This window comes from Suncus etruscus, chromosome 4 (genome assembly GCF_024139225.1).
Source record: "Suncus etruscus isolate mSunEtr1 chromosome 4, mSunEtr1.pri.cur, whole genome shotgun sequence".
Classification (NCBI taxonomy): domain Eukaryota; kingdom Metazoa; phylum Chordata; class Mammalia; order Eulipotyphla; family Soricidae; genus Suncus; species Suncus etruscus.
This window is the reverse complement of record NC_064851.1, coordinates 74,511,191-74,537,457: the sequence shown is the minus strand read 5'-3', so window position 1 is coordinate 74,537,457 and position 26,267 is coordinate 74,511,191. Positions and strand designations below refer to the sequence as shown.

At 37.0% G+C, this 26,267-nt stretch overlaps 1 protein-coding gene and 1 pseudogene across 1 annotated transcript in view; one reads left to right on the top strand and one right to left on the bottom strand.

Annotated features, from left to right (window-relative positions):
- The window catches only part of LIN28B (lin-28 homolog B), a 103,124-nt gene that overhangs the window by 69,864 nt on the left and 6,993 nt on the right, over positions 1–26,267 (bottom strand). The window contains exon 2 of the mRNA XM_049771237.1: positions 23,334–23,521. Coding sequence (XP_049627194.1) covers positions 23,334–23,521 — 188 coding nt within the window. The remainder of the gene's footprint in view (positions 1–23,333; positions 23,522–26,267) is intronic.
- Positions 3,526–3,661, top strand: LOC126008127 (uncharacterized; annotated as a pseudogene).

Here is a 26,267-nt window from a genome sequence, read left to right as displayed (position 1 = left end):
TTATTTAATTAATATATTTTATCTCCTAACAACATTGCCATTTAACAATCATTTATAAGGAAAGGAGAGATAGTACAGTGGGTAGGACATTTGCCTGCCCACAGCTGATAGGGACTCCTTCCTTGGCAATCTCACATACTCATTCACATACTCACCCCACCCATCACTGCTAGGCAGGTTGGTGACCCCAGAGCACTGCCAGCAGGGTCCAGGTACCTAGTCTCCAACAAGAAGTGTCTGAGTAGCACTATATAGTCAAGCTCTCACACACTGAATTCTAAGTCTGTTGGCAGAGATGCTGAGAGTGGCTTCCCAACCCCTTGATTAACACATTGGAGGATTCCTGTCCTCAGAAAGAACTAAATAGATAAGACTTTCCTGTTAAGTAACTAGATTCCTTAAATTTGGCAGAAAATTGTGGTAACAGATATAACACAAAAGGCAACATTTTTCTACTAAAAAAAATAATAAACAACGATAGAAGGCACAAGTTTTCTGGGTCCACAAATGCAGTTTATGATCTATAATATCTCAATGCAAAATGAACAAAAGATGTTAAAAAGGTAATCAATTTAAGTTGAACAGTAGGTTTTAACCCAAAATTCACATATGCTCTTTGGATAATATCGATGTTATCTTTTTTTGCATTAGAAGAGAGATTTGGCCTCTAACAGTGCTCAAAGGTTGCTCAGAAAAGGTGCTCAGGGGAACATTTGGTGCCAGGTATCAAACATAGCTTCTGTATTAAAAGCATACACTAGCCTGTAAGTTATCTCCACAGTCCAAATCTGTTGTCTTTTAACCAACAAAAGTAGAGGAAAATATACCTAATATATATACTAGTTTTCTATTGTTGAAGAAAAGGTTTACATTTATAAACTTTACAAACTTTAGTAAAATAAACAACTTCCAAAATTTAGCTTATAATTTAAATTTAGGATAAATAAGAAAACAAAATATAACAGAAGGGGCCAGAGATATAGCATGGAGGTAGGGCATTTGCCTTGCATGTAGAAGGACGGTGGTTTGAATCCCAGCATCCCCTATGGTCCCCCGAGCCTGCCAGAAGACAATCCATTACAAGTGACCCATTACTTAGTTTTGGAATTTACAAGGTCTGCAATACTTACTGGAAAGATAAGGAAATCCTCAGAGGTTGGATAGGTATTTGTAGATGAATTTGGAAGATTAGAATTCCTGTAAATGAATACAGGGTAAGAAGAAATTTGGGGGAAAAGAAAACACTGTGTGCAAAGGGGAAAGGGAAATTATAAACAAAAGTATAGGCAAATATTCTACTTAGCAAATAAAAGGAAGTATTTGGTATTTCAAAAGTCTGACCTATGCAGCACTGGGTATGGTCCCAGGAAAATAAATTACATAACACACATAAAATTATCTTTTCATAATTTTTTACATCATAAAGAAATGAATGTCTGACTAAAAGTCCTATTCTATTCAGAAAACAAATAGCAAATCAGCTTTGGGGGAGTACTGGATAAAGAAATTTACTAATGGTAGGTTGAAATGATAGTATAAAGGGTAAGACATTTACCTTGTGTGCAGGTGACCTGAGTTCAATCTCCAGCACCCCATATAGTGCCTGAACCCACCAGGAGTAATTCCTGAGTGTAGAACAAGGAGTAACCCCTGAGTACCACCACATATGGTGCCCAAAATACCAAAAATTACTAATAGCACAAGAAAGATTAGCCCAGCCTAACCATCAACAGTCTTGGCTTTAACTTCATCCTCTACCACTCTAGTATGCTTTCTTCCTATTCTTTCTACCTATCTATCACCTCACAACCCAGCTACTCACTAACTTCACCAAGGTTATATCACATTTATAATAAAGGTCTTATAGTGAGCAAGTCTTCTCACACTTTTAATATATAATTCTCTCACAGGCTGACACAATCCTAACTATTTCTTTGCTTGCAAATATTTATTCTAGTGCTTACCACTCTGTAATAATTGTATACATGTATACATACACACACACACACACACGAAACTTTCTTACATATAAGTACAAATTCAAGGAGAGCTTTCAGAGTGAAAAGAATGGTCCTGAACTTAATTCTATTCAACCTGGTCACAGAAAGGTCTGAAAATGCCTATTCAGCCATGTTATACAGAAGACAGGAGACTTCACCAAACTACAAGCCACTAATGATAGGAAGAACCACTAAGTGCTTTTAAATTTTTCTGCCAGAGACTTAACAGTTAATAAGGCTTAGGGCCCAGGGATAGCACAGTGGAAGAGTCCATAGAGGGAGAACAGTTCTATCCCAGGACTTCCAAACATGTTGAGTGCAATGCAGACAGCAGAGTCAATAAGGATCCCTAACTCTGAGGCTATGAAAAAGTATGTGATCTCTGATGTACTTCAATCAAGAGTGAAAGCACCACAACTAATATGTTAATGTGTGCAAGCCCTGGTCAACACAACTTATGGCATGAATTCCACCCCTCCTGCAATACTGAATTATAAAAGTAGCTGAAGAATTCTCTAAAGTTGACAGTATAGAAGCCTTGTAAAAGGAGTTACTTCCTTCTATAGAGACTTTGGATGACCAGGAAACCAGATAAATAGAGTCTACCCAATAGTGACAGTTACTACTGGGAACTTAGTATTAAGTAAAAGGATAAAACAAAAAGCAAGTATTTGTTGATCTGGAGAAGAGGAGGGACAAACCTCCTCTTTATATTATATTATATTATATTATATTATATTATATTATATTATATTATATTGTATTATATTATGGAATATAATCTAATTATATTTAAAGTTAGTTTAGCAAAAGATAGTTTACACTTACCATTTTCTATTTATCTAAATATTTTTGTATTTGTCCTTTAAATTACATTTAAATATATATGTTAAACATATCAGGGGCAAAGCAATAGCAAGCAGGGAGGGTGTTTGCCTTGCACACTGCCAACCCGGATTCCATCCCGGTATCCCTTCTGGTTTACCCCAAGCCTGCCAGGAGAGAGTTCTAAGCACAGAGCTAGGAGTAACCCCTGAGAGCTGCCGGATCTGGCCCCAAAGTCTAATAAAACAAATAAATAAACATATCAATGATGTAAAATGAAGTTATAAGCAAATTTTAAAAGTATGCCTGGAGCCAGAGAGATCTAAGGGATAGAGCTCATATACTTTGCAGATTAGAATGAACAAAGTCACCCAGGCAGTCTTAGCATAAACTACCCACCAGCAGAGACTTGGAATCTTCTAAAAATGACTGCCAGAGGGTTGTCCTCATCCAATACTGTGGTCCCTGACTACCAATGAGCATTAATTCTTTTAATACAAAATTTGTGTTAAACTGTCTAAAAGCAAAGCATATCTGATTAATGTAATGTTACAGCATACACTTTCAGAATCTTTCAGATATAAATGATGTCTTCTAAAACACTGTTAAATTATGAGATCCCATGACCATTCTACAAATGCTTTTCTAATGAGGGCCAAAATCCACAAAAGACTTAATGTATGTAAGCTAAGTAAAGGGACTACATATTAAGATGTAAAAACAGTGAGGCTTATACATTGTACTCTCGATGTGCTGACCCCTGCGATTTCCCCAAATGTGGGAAACTCGACTGCATAATTTGTGGTAGTGGGGGACTGCGTTTGCACTCTCCCCTGAGGGGAAAAAGAAAGATGTAGAAACACTAGCAAAAATATTGATGACATAAGGGGAAAAGTGCTTCAGCAATCTTACTCTATGTTCTAGCATTCACTACACCTAATTTGTATTTTATTAATCTGTAAAAAGAAGTTTTATGAATTTTTCTTTAAGGAAGTAAAAGAACATTTCTCTCTCTTTTTTCTTTTTTTTTTTGTTTTGTTTTGTTTTTGGGTCACAGCGGGCAGCGCTCAGGATTACTCATGGCTCTACGCTCAGAAATTGCTCCTGGCAGGCTCAGAGGATCAAATAGGATGCCGGGATTCGAACCACTGTCCTTCAGCGTCTAGGCAAACGCCCTACCACTGTGCTATCTCTCCGGCCCCAAAAGAACATTTCTAAATCTATCAACATCAATTTATTTTCACTGTTTATGCATGAGATAATTTATGATTTAAAAAGCTTTCTAGGAGTCCAAAGAGAAAGCACAGCAGGGAGACTGTCCTGCACAGAGCCCACTCAGATTCGATCCCTGACATCGCATATGATCCCTCATGCCTGCCAGGAGGAATTTCTGAGTGCAATCAGGAGTAACCCTGAAGGACCACTGGGTGTAGCTCAAAACAAATAAACAAAAAATCCTTCTAGGTATATATAAGCATTATCTTTAGATGGCAGGTGAGGTTTAAAAAAAACTCACATATACTTTCTTTGAAATTAAGGTAAATACTACAAAAATCAATAATTATTGCTTTTGTTCAGACTATTCTCCTCTTGAATATTACTTCAAAAAAAAACTGGCAGTAACATTTTAAAAGTATAAAAGCTTTATTTTTTTAAATTTTGGTTTTTGGGGCCACACCCGGGGGCACTCAGATTACTCCTGGCTCTGTGCTCAGAAATCACTCCTGGCAGGCTCGAAGGAAGCATATGGGATGCTGGAATCAAACCCAGGTGAACGCTGTTAGGGAAATAACTACACTAACAACAGTGTGACAATGTTAAAGAAAGAGAGGTAGAATGCCTGACATGGCTTCCCTCCCTCCCCTCCACATCCTTCCCCTCTCCCCCTCCCTCCTTCCCTTCCTTTCTTCCTCCCTTCCTTCCTTCCCTCCCTCCCTTTACCTTCTCCTTTCCTTCCTCCCTTCCTCCCTTCCTCCCTCCCTCCCTCCTTCCTTTCCTCCCTCCCTCCCTCCTTTCCTTCCTTCCTTCCTTCCTTCCTTCCTTCCTTCCTTCCTTCCTTCCTTCCTTCCTTCCTTCCTTCCTTCCTTTCCCTCCCATCCTCCCTTTCTCCCTCCCTTCCTTTTCATCCCTCCCTTCCTTCCTCACTCTTAAAAAAAAAAAAGAAAAAAAGAAAAAAAAAAAAGAATGCCTGACATGAATACAGGCAGGGGTGCAGGAGGAGGTGGGGCATTGGTGGTGGGAATATTGCACTGGTGAAGGGGGTCATTCTGTTTGTGACTGAAACCCAACTATAAACATGCTTGTAATCATGGTGCTCAAATATATTATATATATAATATATATAAAAACTCGTGTCAGCTGTGTGCAAGGCAAACACCCTACCCACTGTGTAGATATATCTCTGGCTCTAGTATAAAAAGCTTTAACCAAAGTTAAAAACCAAAGTGGTAGACTAGCGCAAGAGAAAACAGTACACAACAGGATGGGCATTTGCCTTGCACTTAGCTGATCTGGTGTTAATCTTCCAGATCATATGGTCCCCAGAGCCTCCCACGAATGATTCCTAAGTACAGTGCCAAGAATAACATGAGCATGGCTGGGTGTGATCCCCCCAAAAGTGGTATACTGGATTTAACGTAATAATGCCTCAACAAACAGATTTCTCCCATAATGACAATACTATTCAACTGTACCTTAAAAAAATATAACCAATTTAGAATAAATTCATAAAACTCTACTACTAACCTCATTCAATAATATTCTTCTCAAAGGGACACATCTACTAAAGACATATACACTTTCTGAGTATCTCTAAAGCTCAGGCTTCTTTCCCAAGGGAGAGTACGGGAAAGAGAACACATTTTGGTAAGAGGAAACTAAAATGAGAGACTACTCAGGGTCTTAAAAAATAGAGTACAATGTATAAGGCATTTGCCTTGCATATGGCTGAACCTGGATACAATCCCATATGGTCACAGGCACTGCCAGGCATGATCCCTGAGCACAAATCCAGGAGTAGGCCCAAGCACTACCAAGTGTGCCCCAATGTAAGGCATGAGTCTTACTTTCAATCTTGGTAGTTTCTGAGGGATATATATATGGGGCTCCAGGGATCAAATGGATCAGCCATATATAAATATATAAAGCAAATGTCTTAACAAATGTGCTCTCTAACTCCCATGCTCCCAACATTTAAGTGAATATGCTACTTAAAGCTACATAAATACACTCAAAAATGTATACCCTGCAAGCTGAAGATATTTCTGAAAGCAGTAAAAAGAGCTCTGATGGGAAAAAACACTTAAACTTTAAATTTTTAATATCAAAATCTGTTAGGAAAAAAACATTTAAAAACTGTTTTCTGTTAGGAAAAAAGCTTTTAAAATATGTTAGAAAAAAGTATATAAAAACACAATAGCACTTTACAAAAATAGATTTTTCACGATATTACAACACAAAATGAATTATTTGAACAATTAATATCTAACAGTACTAACTAGATTCAAATACTTAGTACTTGATGTTTTATGAATACTCTCCTTTATCAAATAAAGGATCATAAATCTGCAAGATTCAGAGTTCCATAATATTTTTCCAAAAGCAAAATTGTAATGGTGATTTATTTATACATTAGCAAAATATCAATAAATATTTTCTAAAATAGTTAAAATATTTTATTGTAAATAGGAGCCAAAAAAAAATCACTGTAAATTTAAAAGTTAGTGAAAGCAAAGACTAGACTTTATAATTCTAGATATTAAATGGCAGATAACCTATTGCTAGTAATAAAAATCTTAAGGTGCTTTTAAATATGTATCAATACTTTTTCATACTTTTAATTCATCTTGGAATGATAGAAAAAATAATAAACATTTACATTAAAACTAATGTAAATATAAAAACAATGCTTTCAACATAAAGATTAATATTTTACTGAATGGTAGTTTATATTTTAAAAATTACACTTTTTAAATCCTAGTCTCTTAAAAATACTTTCACACAAAAAAATATACTTGCATGAAAATATTGTGTGCAAGCACATTATAGTTTGTCACTGAATTTTTTTTAAAGCTATAGGAAATACAAAAGTTTTGGTCCCTTAGTCACTTGAGGGCCAATTAAACTAGAAACAAGGTGACAGATCAAGAAAGATATTTATTAACATCAAGACAGTCTGTAGTTTGGAAGGCAGATTCACAACCACCTTGTCTTAATGGCTGTAAGAAGTACTTTCTTGGGGCCGGTGAGATAGCATGGAGGTAGGGCATTTACCTTGCATGCAGAAGGACAGTGGTTCAAATCCTGGCATCCCATATGGTCCCCTGAGCTTTCCAGGAGCGATTTCTGAGCATAGAGCCAGAAGTAACCCCTGAGCGCTGCTGGGTGGGACCCAAAAACCAGAAAAAAAAAAAAAGTACTTTTTTTAGTTTACATTTTATTGAGGTGGAGATTAGGGGCATGATGGCACAAATATCTCACACATGGTGATACCAAGGGAATTGTGAGTTACCGAAGGTTGACCCAGAGCCTTCAGCATGCAAAGCATGCACTCTATCCAGCAGCACTGTTTCTCAGCCCAAGAAGTGTTAATTTAAAGAGAATGAGAACAGGATGGTGTACATTTTATGACTGAAATCCAACAATCAACAATTTTCTAACCCCAGTACTGAAATAAAGCAATTGAATAAAAATAAATGAATGAATGAATGAATGAATGAATGAATAAATAAATAAATAAATAAATAAATAAATAAATAAATAAATAAATAAATAAATAAATGAGAACCAGGAGAGCGCCAGAGAGATAGTACTAGAGGGTAAAGTGGTTTGCATGCAGCTGACCTAGCTTGATTAGTGGCACTACCTAGAATGATAAAGGAACAGAGGCAGGAACAAACCTAAGGGAGAGAAAGAGAAAGGAAGAGAGAAAAAGGAAAAAGAGAAGAGGGAGAGCTCCACCAGAAGAGATCCATGAGCACCACTGAGTGTGGCCCAAAAACAAAAACAAAAAATTAAAATTACCTGAAAGAAAAAAACATTTAACGATTCATAGCACCTCTTATCTGAATCATGAAGTAATTTATTTATTTTTGGTTTTAGGGTCACACCTTGGCAGTGCTCAGCAGTCTGAGCTACGACTCAGAAACTATACTTGACAGGCTCAGGGGAGCAGATGTGATGCCGGAGAACAAACCTGGGTAGGACACATGAAAGGCAAATAAAAGCCTTATCTGCTGTGCTATCACTCCAGCTCCTAAACCATGAAATTAAGTCTAAACATCCACCGTTATTCTCAGGTTACCTAGCATAATGAATTTTAAAATAATACCTTATTGAAATAAACATTCTAAGAACTGGGTTACATTTTTACCAAAGCAATAAAGACAGTTTATTAAGGGAATAACGGAAGAGGAGTAAAAAGAAATTAATTCCCTTTAACTTTACAGTACACACAGTCCTATCCTTTTTTCTCCTGTCAGCACATTTACACAACTTTTCCCCAACAACTATCATACTTCGTTTACAGTGTGAGTTTTGAGAAATAAGCTACAGTTTAGAAACCTCAAATAATGCAAGATAACTGACAGAAAAATAAGAAGCTGCCATGATATATACAAAAAGAACAGTAACTGTTCTTTTTTTACAATATTTTTACAAAATATTGTAAATATAAAATATTATAACTTAATTCCAGAAAACTGTATGAATGTGAAATAAAATCTATTTCAAAACATTTTATTGCATAAAATACCATAATTCAAATTAAAATTAAGATATTCCATATAAATATAGCATTCTGACATTTTACTTTGAGATTCACTTCAAACCTATCTGTGCCTAATTCTAAGGGAAGTCACATCACTTACATACATAATAAAAGAGAAAACAATTTTTTTGCCTTTCCTTTCTACAGAGACAAAAGCTTGGTATTAGCTATCCAGGGTGGAGTCTGCAAGCCAAATGGATTGAAGCTAATTGTAATGGGGACCCATTTTAACCTTTCAGAAGAATCAACAATGTGAAAACTGCAACCAGGAAGCAAATAAAATAAAATGCCTTTAGTGTAAATTAGATTATACAATACATGAACATAATTAAATTTATAAGCTACTTTTTTTTTTTTTTACTTGGGGTAAAATCACCTATGATTCCCTAAACCAGCAAACACACCATCCCCCACTGGCACACAGATACTTCACAAGCCTCTTGAATAAATAGGAGTATCCAGTGTCCAGGGTGATGGGTGGTCCTGAGGTCCTGAACCAAGGCTGTATACTTTTAAGGGGTGCAGAGATAAGAACAAAGTGTTTTGTGTTTGTTTAAACCTAAGCCTTATTTAAAGTCTTTACACCATCATTGTTATAGTCCATAAATTCGTGCGGTAATTGATTCAAGCAAGTTCTAAGTGTCAGTAGAAATGCTAGAAATTAAACACATCAAAATAAAATACTTTGTGGCTTTTTATGGGTCTGATTCAAATTAACTAATTTAATTTACTTATATGTATCATTTTAAAGGTATAAAATTTCAAAATCTATGAGATAACAACGTACTTCACTTTCACAGTCAAAAGGATGCTCTTATCACTTATAAAATAACAATTAAATAGAACTGCATAATCAAATAACCTATAATACAATAAAAACATTTTTAATAGTGAAATAAATACATGGAGTCCCTATCAAGCATCCACTATCATGCCCATTTTTATACTTCAGGGTTTATTTAAGTCTAATATAAGGAGATTTTTGCAGAGTAGAAAGGTAGGATTTACAAGTAGCCCAAAGGAAAAGATAAGGGATGAATAGTTGTGACCCTGCTTCTCTGGCTTCATCAAGTGGACTTGCAACCTGAGCCAAAGGGCACAAATTCCTCACCATTCAAAATTCTTCAATAGCAGGCTAGCAGAAGCAAATGGGGCCAACATGCAAACCCAACAGCCTTAGATTTAGTATTCAACTAAAAACTTTAATTAGAAAACTATAAAATGAAGACAATACTGATTAAATTTCCAACTCAAACATTAACCAATTCAATGAGAAAAAAATGTTTATGTCAAAATTTAAAAAGATCTTTTTTTTTTTTTTTTTTTTGTGTGGTTTTTGGGTCACACCCGGCAGTGCTCAGGGGTTATTTCTGGCTCCAGGCTCAGAAATTGCTCCTGGCAGGCACAGGGGACCATATGGGGCGCTGGGATTCAAACCATGACCTCCTGCATGAAAGGCCTTACCTCCATGCCAACTCTCCGGCCCCCAAAATTTAAAAAGATCTTGTCCTGCATGAGGCCCCAGGTTCATTCCCCAGCTCCTCCACCAAAACAAAACAAAAAAAATAAAATTAAAAAGATTTGTTTAAAATTTTAGATGCAATACACACTGTTGGGCATATATCTCCATATTATTTAATCTATTTAGAGAAGTAGCATAAAATAAAAATGAGTTTCAAAGAAATTGTATTTCCATATTATGAGCAAAATCATCATAAAATCAGATCTTCAGGGGGAAGCTCAGAAAATTCAGTCCAAGTCTTACATTTTTATCAATGACCTATGATTTGTCACTCATAAAATTTATCAAGCATTAAAGTGATATATTACCTATGTGGTCAACTTCAAATATAAACTTCTGACAGATAAAAGTAACATAAAATAAAAGCGTTAAGATGAAAGGATTTAAATTTTATAGTGTCTTAGAAACTTTCTATCAGTAATTAATCATTTATATCCCCTGAGCCAGCCAGGAGAACACAAAATCAGCTGGGTGTGGCCTCAAAACAAACAAACAAACATACCCAAAACACTCAAAAAATTTCTTAGAGATTTAAGAAACCCAAGATAAAATACAGTTATGAACAAACTAAGACCAAAGGAAAACTAAGATGAAATGGATTTACCATTTTATATATCACAACAAAACAGAATAAAAATTTGAGAGCTTTTAATAAGTTAAAATAGATACCAACATTAAAATTAATGAAAATGAGGTTATTTTATTTTAAAAATATTAAAACAGTGGATAAAAAGTAATATATCATTGCTAATAGTATAATAGTTTAGTCAATGGAAATAAAAGTCTTATGCATGAACTCTAAAAACGGTATTTTTAATTTGAAGAAATCATTATAGTTAAAAAAATTTTAAGTAACAAGTTCTTAATTAGTTAACCTCAAATTAAATTGGCCAGAGGTTATAGTAAAATCAGACTTTGTAAAAAAAAAAAAAGTGAATGCATGGAAAATCTAATCATTTGCTTTATATCTTGCATAAAAAGGATAAAAAGCAATTGGAAAAAGCTGACAAGTTTTCAAAGGGTCAAGGAGAAAGCTCAAAGGGGTGGAGCAAATATTTTGCATGCCAGAGCAGTGGGTTGATCCTAGCACCATATGGTGCCCAGTGCAGAGCCAAAAGTGACCCTGAACACTGCAGGGGCCAGGTAGGGCCAGAAACCAAAAATAATTTGTTAAAAGGAAGAAAATAGAAAGAATATACAGTAAGTTGTTGCACAGTACTCCTAAAATCTATCATAGAACAGTGCTTTATATATGTTGTCATTAAAAAAGAAATCAAGAATAAAGGTACAACTAATAGCCATGGGCAGCAGAATAAGAGTTTGGTCTACAGAGCAGAAATTAGCTATGAGGGAAGAGTTAAAAGGAGGGGTTCCGGGGCCGAAGAGATACCATGGAGGTAAGGCGTTTGCCTTGCATGTGGAAGAACAGTGGTTTGAATCCCCGTATCCCATATGGTCCCTGAGCCTGCCAGAAGCGATTTCTGAGCATAGAGCCAGGAGTAATCCCTGAGTGCTGCTGGGTGTGACCCAAAAACCAAAACAAACAGAAACCCAAAGAAGGGATTCCTAGGATACTGATGAAGGGGAAAAAGGGGTAGTTGTTGGTGCTGGAATGTATACATGAAAGCATCATTAACTATACTGTCAATCTTGCTACCTCAATAAAAAAAAAGGGGGGGGGGGCTGAAAAGTACATTATTATACCAGAATTTTTTTTTCTGGAATTGTTTTCCCTTTTTTTCTGTATAGGGGTTTCCTCCCAATCAATGCAATGTTAAGGATCAAACTATTACCAACTCCAGGCAACACTAAATCAAGTGGGTTCTACTGTCTGTTCAATAAAAGGGTCAATGATACAGATAAAATGTATTCCCTGGGTTTGAGCATGGGCCTCCTACATGCAAAGCATGTACTCAGGCCCAACCAGTTGAACTATCTCTCCAGCCTTCAACTAGGTTTTTGGGCAAATACCCTTAGAGGTCCAATTATTATATACCTCTTGTCATACAGAAGTATTAATTTGGGGGCCAGAATATAGTACAGTGGATAATGATCTTGCCCTGCACAAAGATGACCTGAGTCGATCTTCATGGTCCTAAACTGGTTCCCCAAGCCTTCCAGGAATGATCCTTAAGTGTATAGCCAGAAGTAAGCTCTGAGCAGAGTCAGGTGTGGTCAAAAGACAAATCAAAACAAAATGAAATTGAATAAACGTTTTGGACTGGGGAGATGACTTAAAGAATGGGAGTGCAGAGAAGGCACCACAGGATTCCCTGGGAATATATGAACACCATGCAAGGAGTACCAAACCACTCCAACATGCAAGGAGTAGCAACCTCCCATCCCCCAAAACAAAAAAAAAATTTTAAGAAAATACCTACTCTGGATTTAGGCAGCAAGTTCAGCATATGCTGAGGTCTTTTGCATATGTAGATCCACCAAGTAGGGGGTGTGGTTCCCAGAAAACCAACCTATATACCAGCCAAAAAAAGCTAGCATGCATAAAAGTAAGTAATATTACCTATGAGAGCACCAAGCATTGCAGTCGACTGCCTGACCACCTATATATGGATGGAATCTATTATGCTGAGTGAAATAAGTCAGAGGGAGAGAGATAGACACAGAATACTCTCACTCATCTATGGGTTTTAAGAAAAATAAAATATGGGCCGGAGAGAGATCATGGAGGTAGGGCATTTGCCTTGCATGCAGAAGGACATTGGTTCAAATTCCAGAATCCCATATGGTTCCCTGAGCCTGCCAGGAGCGATTTCTGAGCGTAGAGCCAGGAATAACCCCGAATACTCTCGGGTGTGACCCAAAAACAAAAAAAAAGGCAAAAGAAAATACATTATTTTAATAATGCCCAGAGACAATAAAGACAAGGGCTGGAAGGACCGGCTCAGGATCTGAAGCTTAATACAAAGAGTGATGAGTGCAGTTAGATAAATAACTACACAGACAACTATGGTGACAATATCAATGAGTGAGAGAAGTATAATGCCTGTCTTGAACACAGGCAGAAGGAGGGGAGGGGGGAAATTGGGGACATTGGTGATGGAAAAGCTGCACTGGTGAAGGAGGGGGGTGTTCTTTTTTAACTGAAACCCAGCTACAATCATGTTTGTAATTAAGGTGCTTAAATAAAGATAATATTTTAAAAAATTGCAGTTCACTGTTATAAGGAAACAGATTCTTATAGTCCCTGGTCAGCTTATAAGCAAAGTAATGCCCGTTTAAGGTACAGATATCAGTTATTAGATGCCCCTTACAAATGCATCTGTGGGGGGCAGTTGGTCAAGGGGGTATATATATATAAGCCAAGGATGAAATGCTTAGGGGGCTGCCCCCTGCTGGACTGCTCCTACCAGATGATCCCTGCGGAACTGCTGGAGAAACTGTCAAGATTCCCTGCTCTGGCTGCCTTTAGCTGCTTCTGCTACTGTTTATCTTTTTCTGGTCTTTTCCCTGGCTGACTTCAAGCCCTGGTCCTTGGCCTTCTCTCTCCCTTTCTTGGCCTAGGGCAAGTGGTGGGCAACCATTTTTGTCTACTGAGCCAAATCTCGCCAAAACCACGATTGAAATTTATTTTGAGAGCCACACAGGGTGCACACTGATAGAGGCTAGGAGCAGTGTCCTGACTCTTGGAGCGGCCGCCCCGCACACAGAAGAGCCGCATTAAAAAGTGTCAAGAGTCGCATGTGGCTCAGGAGCCACAGCTTGCCACTGGCCTAGAGGGCTGGCTGTAAGGCCCCTGGCCTCCCTGCTTCGCTTCTCTCTTTAAATAAACCCTGCTTCTAATCCTCTCTTTGGTGTTCTGATTGGCCATAACAATTGTAATGGTAATTATAGTTTTGTTCGATTTTGTGGCCATACCCATAAGTTCTCAAGACTTACTTATGCCTCTATACTCAAGAATTACTCCTGGAAAGGAAAGGAAGAACCATATGTAGTGTAAGGGATCAAACCTGAGTTAGCTATGTGCAAGGCCAGGCACACAGTATTATTCTTTGACCTGAAAATTACTAGTATTTTGGAGGGGAGCTATGTCAATGTGAATGAATGAGGGAAGTGGAAAGCCTGTCTAGAGTACAGGTTGGCGTGGGATCGGGAGGAGGGAGATTTGGGATATTGATGATGGGAATGTTGCACTGGTTATAATCAAGGTGTTTAAAAAAAGATATTGATATTAAAGAAATAAAGTATGTTGAATGTAAAAGAACGTGAGAACTGATCTTCAGTAGGTAACATGCCACTTGGGAAGCTAGGGGTTAAGACAGGGAGAAGAAAAGTGTTCAGTGCTAGGAGTAGAGAGTAAGTGATACTGATAAATGGTAAAGTGTTATACAAAGAAACTATCATTAACAGTACTGTAAACCACAGTGAATCAAAACTTAATCAATAAAAAAGAGGGTTGGAGAGATAAAGCAGAGAGTAGAATGTTTACCTTGCATGCAGCCAACCAAGATTCAATCCCCGGCATCATATATGGTCGGTCCTCTGAGCTTACCAAGAGTAACTCCTGAGTGCAAAGCTAGGCAAAAGTAAACTCAGAGCACCACCTGGTATGAACCCCAAGTAAAATAAACACACAAAACAAGTGTCTCTCATAGAAGCAAGCCTCTGGTTTGGAGGCATATAAGGTGATGGGTGGGAGGCAGGACTGGTGGAAGAAAGTGGGCATTGGTGAAGGAAATGTTTTGGGGTTTTTTGTTTTTGTTTTTTTGGTTTTTGGATCACACCCAGCGACATTCAAGGATTACTCCTGGCTCTGTGCTCAGATATTGCTCCTGGCAGGCTTGTGAAGGACCATATGGGACGCCAGGATTCAAACTGTAGTCTGTCCTGTGTTGGCTGGCGTGCAAGGCAAAGGGCTTTACCACTGTGCCATCTCTCCGGTCCCAAGAGAATGGTTTCAAAACATTGTATGCACTAAAACCAATTCATGAATACCTAAAATTTCATGGTGATTAAATTTAAAAGTAAAAATGTTCAGTGTAGTTAAAGTAAAGCATGTTGAGTATAGAGGGAAAAAAGTACATTGAGTGTTGTATTTAGTTTAACATAAATTCTAGCAACTCTAAGTTAAAGCCACAAATTTTTAATGAATAGTATTTACAAAATACTGTGTAAATTATAGTTTGTAAATTACAAAATTACATATCATGTATAAAATAATCTTTTATCACTGTTTACTTGTAAAATAGTTTTATTTAAAAAAAACAAAATAAGTAAAAGGAGAGGCCAGAGTGATATTAAAGCTAGTAGGGTATTTGCCTTGCACAAGGCCAACTAGAATTCTATCTCTGAGACCCCACATGGTGGTCCCAGAGACTGCCAGTAGAGATCCTTGGGCACAGAGCCAGAAGTAAGCCCTGAGCACCAGTGGGTATGGTCTAAAAACCAATATATAAAAATTAAAAATAAAAGGAAAGTTTTTATCAATAATCTATAAAATTGGAGATTTAAATATCAAGCCAATTAATAGCTCATGTTTAAAGTAATTAGGACTTACTAATGGATTAAATATATTTATAAGATTACTATATCTTGTTATCAAATAAATATACAAAAAAGGGTTGTCACAGCTGAATGTTTTGATTTGGGGGTCATCCTCTGGGCTAAAGAGCTAAATATTTAGCAGCTTGGTGCTGAGGTATCTATTCTAGTGCTCCTGCACACAAAGTGGATAGTGAGGTACATATAGTCAAGCAAAAATAAGATTATTTTACTTTCTTTTCAAAATTTTTTTGGCTTTGCGAACACCAGAGGTGCTTAGGGTTTATTCCTGATTCTATACTCAGAAGCCATCCCTGAAACTGCTCTGGGAAATACTACATAGTGCACAGCTAGGTTCCCAAATCAAAACTGTACTAGAAGATTTGTGATTTTATGACTACATAGTTTAAAATATTTTATTTACAATAACACCAAACAAGTTAACGGAGTATATCATCTTGAAAACATTAAAATGCAAGCTGGGACCTGAGACACAGTACTGTGACCACAGTTCCATGCCAGCTATCACAGATGATCTTCCCAAGCACTGTCAGAAGTGGTGACCTCTGAATACAGAGACAGGATTAGTCTCTGAACACTGCTGGGGTGCTGATCCTTAGTAAATAAACTACAATGTTGATGAAATAATACAATGGTTAAGGTGTTTACCATCCTTGGTTCCACCCACTCAGCTCAAGTTCCCCTGCACACAGCTCCTGAGTCCTGTCTGAGTTGGGAATAGCCTCCAGACCACAGAATAGGTGCTGCCTATCCTTACCCACTATCACATGATTAACTCATTAACAAATAAGCTATAAATGCTGTATGGCCTCATTAAAACTTTCTAGTATTGGGGCTGGAGAGATAGCATGGAGGTAAGGCGTTTTTGCCTTTCATATAGAAGAACGGTGGTTCAAATCCTGGCAACCCATATGGTCCCCTGAGCCTGCCAGCGGCGATTTCTGAGCATAGAGCCAGGAGTAATCCCTGAGCGCTGCCGGATGTGACCCAAAAAACAAGCAAACAAAAAAAAAAATTCTAGTATTTAAATGTTTCGTTTAAACATTTTCAACAGCCCTGAGAATATAAAATTACATCTATCCTACATGTAAAAATTACATTCATACTGAGCTAGGACAAAATTGCATATAGTTAATAAATTACAATAAAATAAGTCTCTGTACAAAATAATTTTAAATCTATGCAATTAATATTTAAAAGACACTGATTTTGCACATACCATGAAGCTGCATACCCAAAATTTTCATATATTTACCTAATGGATGAGCTGTAGTATATGCTTTTTCATTCAGGAAGTCTGGGTTCAATCCTTAGGATGATCCCCAAAGCAACACCAGGAAAGAACTCTGACCTTCACTTTGAGAGAAGCACTAACCACTGCCAAGTGTGGCCCACAAACCACAAATAAATAAATGCTAGTTATTTTTAAATGTTTATTTATCATATTTTGCTAAAATATTTTTACCTAAATTATAGCAATTACTATTTTATTTGAGATGTTTCCTTAGCAAAAGATTAAATAGATAAATACATAAAATCTCTGTGATCCAGACACCTGTATCTGCCATAAAAAATAAGTTATAAATCAGGAAATAAGAGCATGAAAAAACAGTAATTGAAAGGTAAATGAATTCAAATCTAAAATGTTAATAAATAAGCATACTTACTATAAATCGAATGTAATAAGCAATGGTAATAAAATTATTGTCATTTAAAAAAATTCTTTTTAAGGGGCCAGTGATAGCATAGCAGAAGGGTGTTTGCCTTGTAATTGGCTGATCCAGGTTGAACCTCGGTTCAATCCCCAGCATCCCATGTGGTCCCCCCAAGTCAGGAGCAATTTCTGAGCACACAGCCAGGAGTAACCCCTGAGTGTCACTGGGTGTGGTCCAAAAAACAACAACAAAAAATTATCTTTAAAAAAATTTGGGATTGGAGAGATAGTACAGCACATAGGGCACTTGCCTTGCACATGATTTATCCATGTTTGATCTCCAGGACCCCAAATGGTCTCCCAAACCCCAACATGAGTGATCTCTGAGCAAAAAGCCAGGAGTAAGTTCTGAGCTCTGCTGGATATGGCATAAAAACATAAAACAAAACATATAAATTATTAAATAAGGGCAAGACAATAGCTCAAAGAGTTGATGCACAGGTCTTGAATGCATCCTGTCTTGATTTCAGTCCCCAGTACCCACATGGATTCCTCAGAGCATCAAGGCCTCTAGCTTCCTAGAGGTCCCTGAATACACACTAAATGGTCATGGTTATAGCCCCTAGAACTGTTGGCTCTGAGCCACACCACAGCACCAATCACTGAATTGAGAGTCTCAGTTGGTTGAGTAGATCCAGAAATGGCCCTGAGCCCCCTTGATTAGGAGCCACAATTCCAGCGAAAATTTAAATAAATATATCCTTGTTAAAAGTTCTTTCCATTTTATATTTTAAATGCAGTCCTGGCCATGGAACCCAAGGCATTACAAATATAAAGCATGTATTATTTGACCTTCTTTGTTTCATATTAAATGGCAAAAAGATTCCCAGTAGGAAAAAAAATATTATGCAAATAAACTAAGAGTAAATTTTTTTTTTTTTTTTGGTTTTTGGGCCACACCCGGCAGTGCTCAGGGGTTACTCCTGGCTGCTCAGAAATAGCTCCGGGCAGGCACGGGGGACCATATGGGACACCGGGATTCGAACCAACCACCTTTGGTCCTGGATCGGCTGCTTGCAAGGCAAACACCGCTGTGCTATCTCTCCGGGCCCCAACTAAGAGTAATTTAAGAGAGCAAGTTCTATTCCTCCTCTGAATAAAATGAAGTTCAAATGATTTTTATTTTATAAGAGTTAAGTTTTACCCTTTTATTTTATAAGAGTAAATAAGTTATTACACAGAAAAATTGCAAGAATCATTACAAAAAATTATTTGGAAATATATCTCCTCTCTAAAGTATATCCAATACTTAATTAGATGTAATTCAACTAAAGCACATTAAAATTTTAAGCCCTATTAAAAGCTTGTAATGTTCATAAAGTTCCTAGAAACTTTTCTATGTAAATTCTGTCTGAAATGCTTTAATGTACTAATAACATTAAGCTAAAAGAAATCTTAATTAGTACCACTTACTAAATACTTTTTAAAAAATTAGACTAAATTAAAAATTAGTATTAGCCATGTATACTTCTACTGCACTGTGACACAAATCTGTTTTGCATTTAAATATGAAAGTTCTATAAGTATATACTACATATAAACAAAATCTCCAACTTAAATATTACATATTTAAAAACAGGTGTAATAAAATACATAAATATCTATATATTTCTGCATATACTATATTAAGTTTTTAACTTATATTAAAATATAAAGTACTCATCCTTAATGTTTTGTCATTTTAGTTTTAATGTTAGAATAATTTTTTCATTATTTATCCATAAAAATGTAACCATTTAAATCAAAAGGTAAGGGGAGGAAGTAAAATAAAGACTATAACTAAATCATCAAATGGTTATACACCATCCTTAAACAACTGAATCTCACTGCATTTATCAACAAGTCTAAAGATAGGGTAAGTACAGCACCTAAAATTTCTTTTGAGGTGTCGGGAGACATTACAATAACAAGGCACAAAAGCTTGATTGTCTTATTACCAACAAATTTTAAATAGAATTAGATATCCACGAACATATAGCTCAATTTTAAACATACACACATACAAACACACATGTACATTTTCTTCATTTCAAAGCAACTGACTGCTCTTTGATGTGTAGTTCTTTGCAATGTTTTTAAAAGAAAAAATACTGAGTACCTTGGCGTTAATTTTTATGTATTATTTTAAAGGAACGAAAGTCATCATTATTTTATTTTCCCCAAATACTATATAAATATTCTCTGAACAATTTTGGATGATAATGGCACATATACTTTCTAACATGTAAAAATAACTAATGCTCCTCATAATTTTGACTAGCAAGGGTTGAAATAATGACTAGTATATGTCTAGCTAAACACTTAAGATTCAAAATTATCTGGGACACCTATTCTATCATAATATAAAAACTATATAAATATAATTTGAAATTTATAATGAAAAAACATTGTGAAAACATAATTCACAACTAGATAGCATACAGATAGTATGCTTTCCAAATAGGTAATACAGTGAAAATAGCAACTAAAACAATAAAAATATTTTAAGAACTTTGATAAAATGGTTTTATTTTACTTTATTTTGGAGGGGACCACACCCGGTGATGCTCAGGGGTTACTTCTGGTTATGCGCTCAGAAACCACCCCTCGTTTTGGGGGCCAAATGGGATGCCAAAGATTGAACCCAGGTCCGTCCTAGGATAGCATGTGTAAGGCAGACGCTCTATAACTTGTACCACTGCTCCGGTCCCTGATAAAATGGTTTTAGATTGTAACCTGACTATTAAACTGAGGTATGTATAATAATACCTGCACATATTATTTATGGTTGTTTATCTCATTTATAGTTGTTTGGCTAAAATCAGAAGAACTGCCTAATGAAGCAATTATTCCTATGACTTATGTGCGCAATCTATATAAATCTACATGAGAAAAATCTCTTTACCTAGGCACTGAAGAAAAAATATTGATCAGTAATCTTTCTAGATATAAACTGATACATATTTCCTTTTTTTTTTTCTTTTCTTTTTTTTTTTTTTGTGGGGCAGGGTCATACCCAGCGGCACTCAGGTGTGACTTCTGGCTCTGCACTCAGAAATTGCTCCTGGCAGGCACCTGGGACCATATCAAGGGACAGGATTTGAACCACAGTCCAGCCGGTCTATCCTGCATCTGCTGCATGCAAGGCAAATGCCCTCCTGCTGTGCTATCTCTCCAGCCCCTGATACATATTTCTTAAAACACTGTAACTATTCCAAAAAAAACTGCCGAAATGTTACTTTCTAATTCTTTTTTTTTTTTTTTTGGTTTTTGGGCCACACCCAACGGTGCTCAGGGGTTACTCCTGGCTGTCTGCTCAGAAATAGTTCCTGGCAGGCACGGGGGACCATATGGGACACAGGGATTCGAACCAAACACCTTTGGTCCTGGATCGGCTGCTTGCAAGACAAACGCTGCTGTGCTATCTCTCCGGGCCCAACTTTCTAATTCTAAATTAGAAATTTTAACAGTCTTGAGTTTTTACATCACAAAAAAATGTTAATACTTAAGTTTCACTAATTTTTTTACATACTTCATCACAAGATGTATCAAGACATCAGAAAATTATAATTATACATTTTTTTTTTTGTTTTTCGGGGTTTTGATGCTCAGGGGTTATTCCTGGCTAAGCGCTCAGAAATTACCCCTGGCTTGGGGGGACCATATGGGATGCTGGGGGATCAAACCGTGGTCCTTCCTTGGCTAGTGTTTGCAAGGCAGACACCTTACCTCTAGCGCCACCATGCTGGCCCCAATTATACATATTTAAGGTACTTTTGTTGTTGTTGTTGTTGTTGTTGTTGTGGGGGTTTTTTTTTGGGAGGGGTCACACCCCGCAGTGCTCAGGGGTTATTCCTGGCTCCATGCTCAGAAACTGTTCCTGGCAGGCAAGGGGGACCATATGGGACGACGGGATTCGAACCAATGACCTTCTGCATGAAAGTCAAACACCTTACCCCCCATGCTATCTCTCCGGCCCCATGGTACTTTTTATCATATAACACACTGCAATACTCTTTTCCTTTTTGTTTTTTTTTGTTTGTTTGTTTGGTTTTTGTTTGGTTTTTGAGCCACACGGGCAGTACTCAGGAGTTACTCCTGATTCTGCACTCAGAAATCACCCAGGGAAGGCTCAGAGGCCATATGGGATATCAGGAATCGAAGCAGGTCTGTCCTGGGTCAGACATGTGCAAGGCAAATGCCCTACCACTGTGCTATCTCCGGTCCCATGTAATACTATTTTCTACAGAATACATATGGAACAAGATTAAAACAAATCTAATATTGCTAAATCAAAAATTTATTTTAATTCAGTATAAATGTTTATCAATATATAAACATTATCAATATATTTTATCAATGTTTAACAATATATAAACAAATATAGTACAACTTTGTATGCCTCATTAGTACTGACTAACAAATGTCTAAAATTTGAACATATTAAAAAGTAAACAAAAAACAATTGGCAAAAATGTGTGATAAAAAAGGCTATTTTTTTAATTGTCTATAAAACAAATTTATGAGATTGTAAAGGACAATTTAAGAGCTAAAGAAGGTTCAAAGCAGGGAAACAAATAATTAGTCAATTTCAATGTCAGTCTAAGAAGGAAAAATCTGAAAATGTGGCTTCATTTGGCCATTTAATATAAGGGCATAAAATCAGTAGTCCGAAAGACTTCTATTTGTGTATTTAAACCCGATTACTGATCCTTCTACATGTAAACAATGAATAATGATGGCCAGGACTTTAGGAAAAGATAAAATGCACCATATAGCAAAGTCAGGAAACTACCAACACCACAGGCCAACAGACTAAAACATGTGTTTCCATTGTTTAGATACTTAATTTAAGATGATATTCCTTAGGGAGTAAAGAGGTAAATATTGCTGGAAACATGAATCTCAGAATCAAGTAGAATAAAGCATTTTCATACTAATATATTAATTCCTCCATGTTTTCAAGTCAATGTGTAGTATTTCTACTCATTCTCTTAGGAAGAAACTTAAGTCTCTTAAAACTAAATCACAATTTCTATTTATAAATTTATTACAGAAAATATTTAACTACTTTCAGTGACACAATCAGTCAAACAAAATACCATTTTTAGAATAAGACAGTAAACCAATATAGAACTAGAAAATAATGATTGTGAGAGAGATTTTGTTCTTCTGGGTACTATTTTGAAAATGAGAAATATTAAATGTTTCTGTATCTAAGCAACCTAAAATATTACAACACAAAATAAGAAATGGTGGAATTTTACTCCACAAGCAGATTAGCACACTTTAAACACCACAGACTAGAGCTATCTCTGGCCACCTTTGAGTTTTTATGCCTTAGTCCAGTCTCTTAAAGAGACAGGATCTGTAGACTTGTACCTTATGGAAGTATTTCCAAAATATTTGAGCACCAAGAACTCTCTCTTGCATTTCTTCAAAACATACTAAGCAAACAGTATTCTACTTTGCTGTGAAATCATTTTCAAACTAAGTGATCTAATCATTTGATTTGAATCTGCAAATGATTTTGCAGGAAGAGATTAAAATAAGGAAAAGTACCATGACTAAATGTCTAAATTAAGAGGACCTGTGTACCATTTAACAGCTATTTTTTAAACTTAAAATGATCACTGCATTTTAATTCATTTTCTGACTCATTCAGCAGACATAGGTAACAAGTCATATATACAGTGATGGTAACACAGGAAGCCATACTTCTACAATTTTACAGTTGAATGAAGAGATATTTTACTAATACAGACAACCAGCACCAATTCAATGAAATCTCAAAGATGTCCATGTCTCTGTAGTAAAAGATATCTTTGAATGGGCCCATATGAACATCTATAAAAGTGAATATATGTCATATTTAAATGAAGACTTTCAGTAACCTAAGGGCATTACAAGTCCATTGACAGAACTGCAAATCAATTCCCACAAATGAAAAAAGGTTCAAAGGGATACATGGAGTTTAGGGAAGAGAAGATAGAAAGTTTGGCTTACTTGGTGTACAAATACATCGACTGGAATATCCAAGGGTCTTCCCTCTCGGTTTATCATGGAGATGAATCCAAATCCCATCCGCACATTGAACCACTTACAGTGGCCAGTTCCACGCAAAATCTGGGATTCCTCCTCAGCCTGATCAAACAGCTTCCCAGGTTCTTCTCCGCCACCTTTGCTAGCCCCGCCTGAGATGAAATAGGGCAAAAGAGTCAGGATGTATCCCAAACTATTCATTGAAAAAGGGAAAAAATTGAAACAAGAAAATATAGAAAAAAATAAAATAAACAGAAACAGAAATCCAGTTAAGTAGTTAATTCTTATTTTCTACAGAAACTACATAAAGAAAAGGGTTAAAAAGGAAAGCAGAAGGGGGGAACTATGCTGTTCTATCGATCACATCAACTTCCATGTTTTTTTACATTCCTGTAGTTTTTCATTAAACTCCGTTTTTCAGTTGCATAATGTAATACAGCCTTTAATACTTTACTTGCATATTGTTGATTTAACACTGCTCCCATTTATAAAGAATTTTTTTCAGCGAAACTAGTCTCTCAGGCAAGCAAGAGGAAAGAGAAAGCATGAAGATAGTTAGAACTAGTAAATACACATGCGGCAGCAGTGACGACCGACCGACCGGTTATTTGCAATGTGCATTCCCCAGACTCCCCCCCACCACACACACACACACAACATAACTTTCAATTAAAGTTGGGGATGGAATGGGGGAAGAGGCAGGTGTATAAAAGTTTTCATGGGTTCACTAACTGAGACTGCGCTTAATCACACTTAAACAATTCAAACAATAGCCCCCTGAAAGCTTTTCAAGTTGTGAATCAGTGTGGGCGGTACAAAACATTTTTGGAGATCTATAACAATAGGTTGCAGAAAGCCCCATTGCGCGATGGGGGGGTGGGGTAATACCAGTATGGGGGTAAAAAAAAAAAAAGAAGAAGGGGACCGGGCAAAAGAGAGGAGTAGAGGAAGAGGGGGGAGAGAAAGGAGGACAGAAAATCACAGTAAAACAATAGAAAAGAAAATTAACCTTCGGCCATGTTGCCCCACAGCCCTCTGCTCCAAACTCGTGAGCTGAAAACTTTCCCTTTGGAACGGAGTGCTCTTCTGCATCAGTCTAACATCTTGATTTTGTGCGATCCCAAATTTAGCTCGCATGGTCTAATGTGCTTTCCCTCTTGTGATTTTTTTCTCTCCTCTCTCCAGTTTCTGGCCCCCTGAGCACACGTGACTTTGTCAATTACATGCTTTCTTGCTACTAATTTCACCTCGGTTCCTTAAGGGGCTGGCAAGAGGAAGAGATAACCAATCGCCATTTCATCTATGCTGACATCAAAATAATTTATGAATGAACACGAAAAACGCAAACATGTTATCTTAAAGACAATTTGGGACGCTTCTTTACGATAAATCAGAATGCTGATTTCGTGCTTCTTAAGCACAAAGGAAGGTCCTAGCGAATCGATTCAGGAAAAAAAAAAAAAAACGGCAGTCATGTACGTGCACACGCGTGCCTTACTTACAAGCCTGTCTAAATAATCTCATTTAGGGAGAAAAGCTATTTAAAGCAGGCAACCGATGTTACGGCTTTTTCCCTTTCAGATACCCGTAGCAGTAAACCTGCTCCGGACAGAAATTGCTAATTTAATTCCTAAAGGAACATAAATAATTTTTAAAGACCTAATTAAATCTAATTACACCACCATGAAACTTTGGATCATGCAACATGCACCAACAATAAGAAGCACACAACTCCCTAATTATGCCCTAATTTTTTTTTTCAAATTAAAATTAAACCCTACCGGAAAATTCGCTATCACCTCCACGTAGTCAAATTGAACTGTTTAGGTTTATCATTTCGGAACAGTGCGGAGGGGATCTGCAAGGAATGGCACTTCACAGGTTTCTCCGCCATCTCTTTCCCGGGGAGGAGATGTGATTAATGACTTCCTAAATAACAGCCCAGTTTTCCAGCCTAACATAGAGTGAACCTCAATCAGTGGCGATTGTTCCCCAAGAGCAAAAAAGATGTAGGGCAGGGAGGGGGAGGGGAGTGCCAAGCAGGGGAGGTGAAGAGCAGCCGGCAGAGGCTGCGGAACCAAAGAAAGAGGTGGGGGGATGCGAGGGGAGGGGGAGGGGTGAAGGAAGGGGAAAGTGGCAGGAAAAAGGTAAATTCATTTCTCAAGCCCACTGCCCTGGATGGAAGAGGCAAATAAAACGAAAATTTAATCATGGGCTTGGCTCCGACAGCTCCAAGCCCCGCCAGCCCTTCCTTTCAAAATGCTAGCAGCCCTCCACCTTTCAAATTGGTTAAAAGACTGTCAGTTACTAGATGATGACACCAACATTACCGCCCTCGTGGAATAGAGCAGGAAGAACCGCAGAGCGACTAAAAACGTCTTATTTCCTTTAAAATGCAAAGTGCCGGTTTATGCAAGCTGTGAATGCACCACTACCTCTTGTACCACCCCACCCCCATTTTCTTAAACAAGCAGTTTAAGAAGAAACTGTACTGATACCACTTCCCTTTGGCTAAGTTACTAAGCTGACCTTCCACCACCATGCCCGCAAAGCCCCCTCCCCCACTCCCGCGCGACACTCCAACTGGAAATGCCCAACATTTACGGTTATTTTGTTCAAACTAAAATGCAGAGGATTTGAATCTAAAAGCTAATGAAAACCCGCATCGATTTTTGTCCTCTTCCCTATATTAAACAACTAAGTATAAATATATGCTAACTCATTTTGATCTGAAATACCTGGTTGTAGAGGACATTTTCAGTTGTTTGTGGTAAAAGTCATCAGTCAAGACTAGTTAATTTGGAAAGATTTGTTGTCTATTTCTTTTGTTTATCCTCACACCTCAGAAAAACTGGAAAAACTGTCCACATTTTGCTTACTTTGGGGGGAATAAATAAA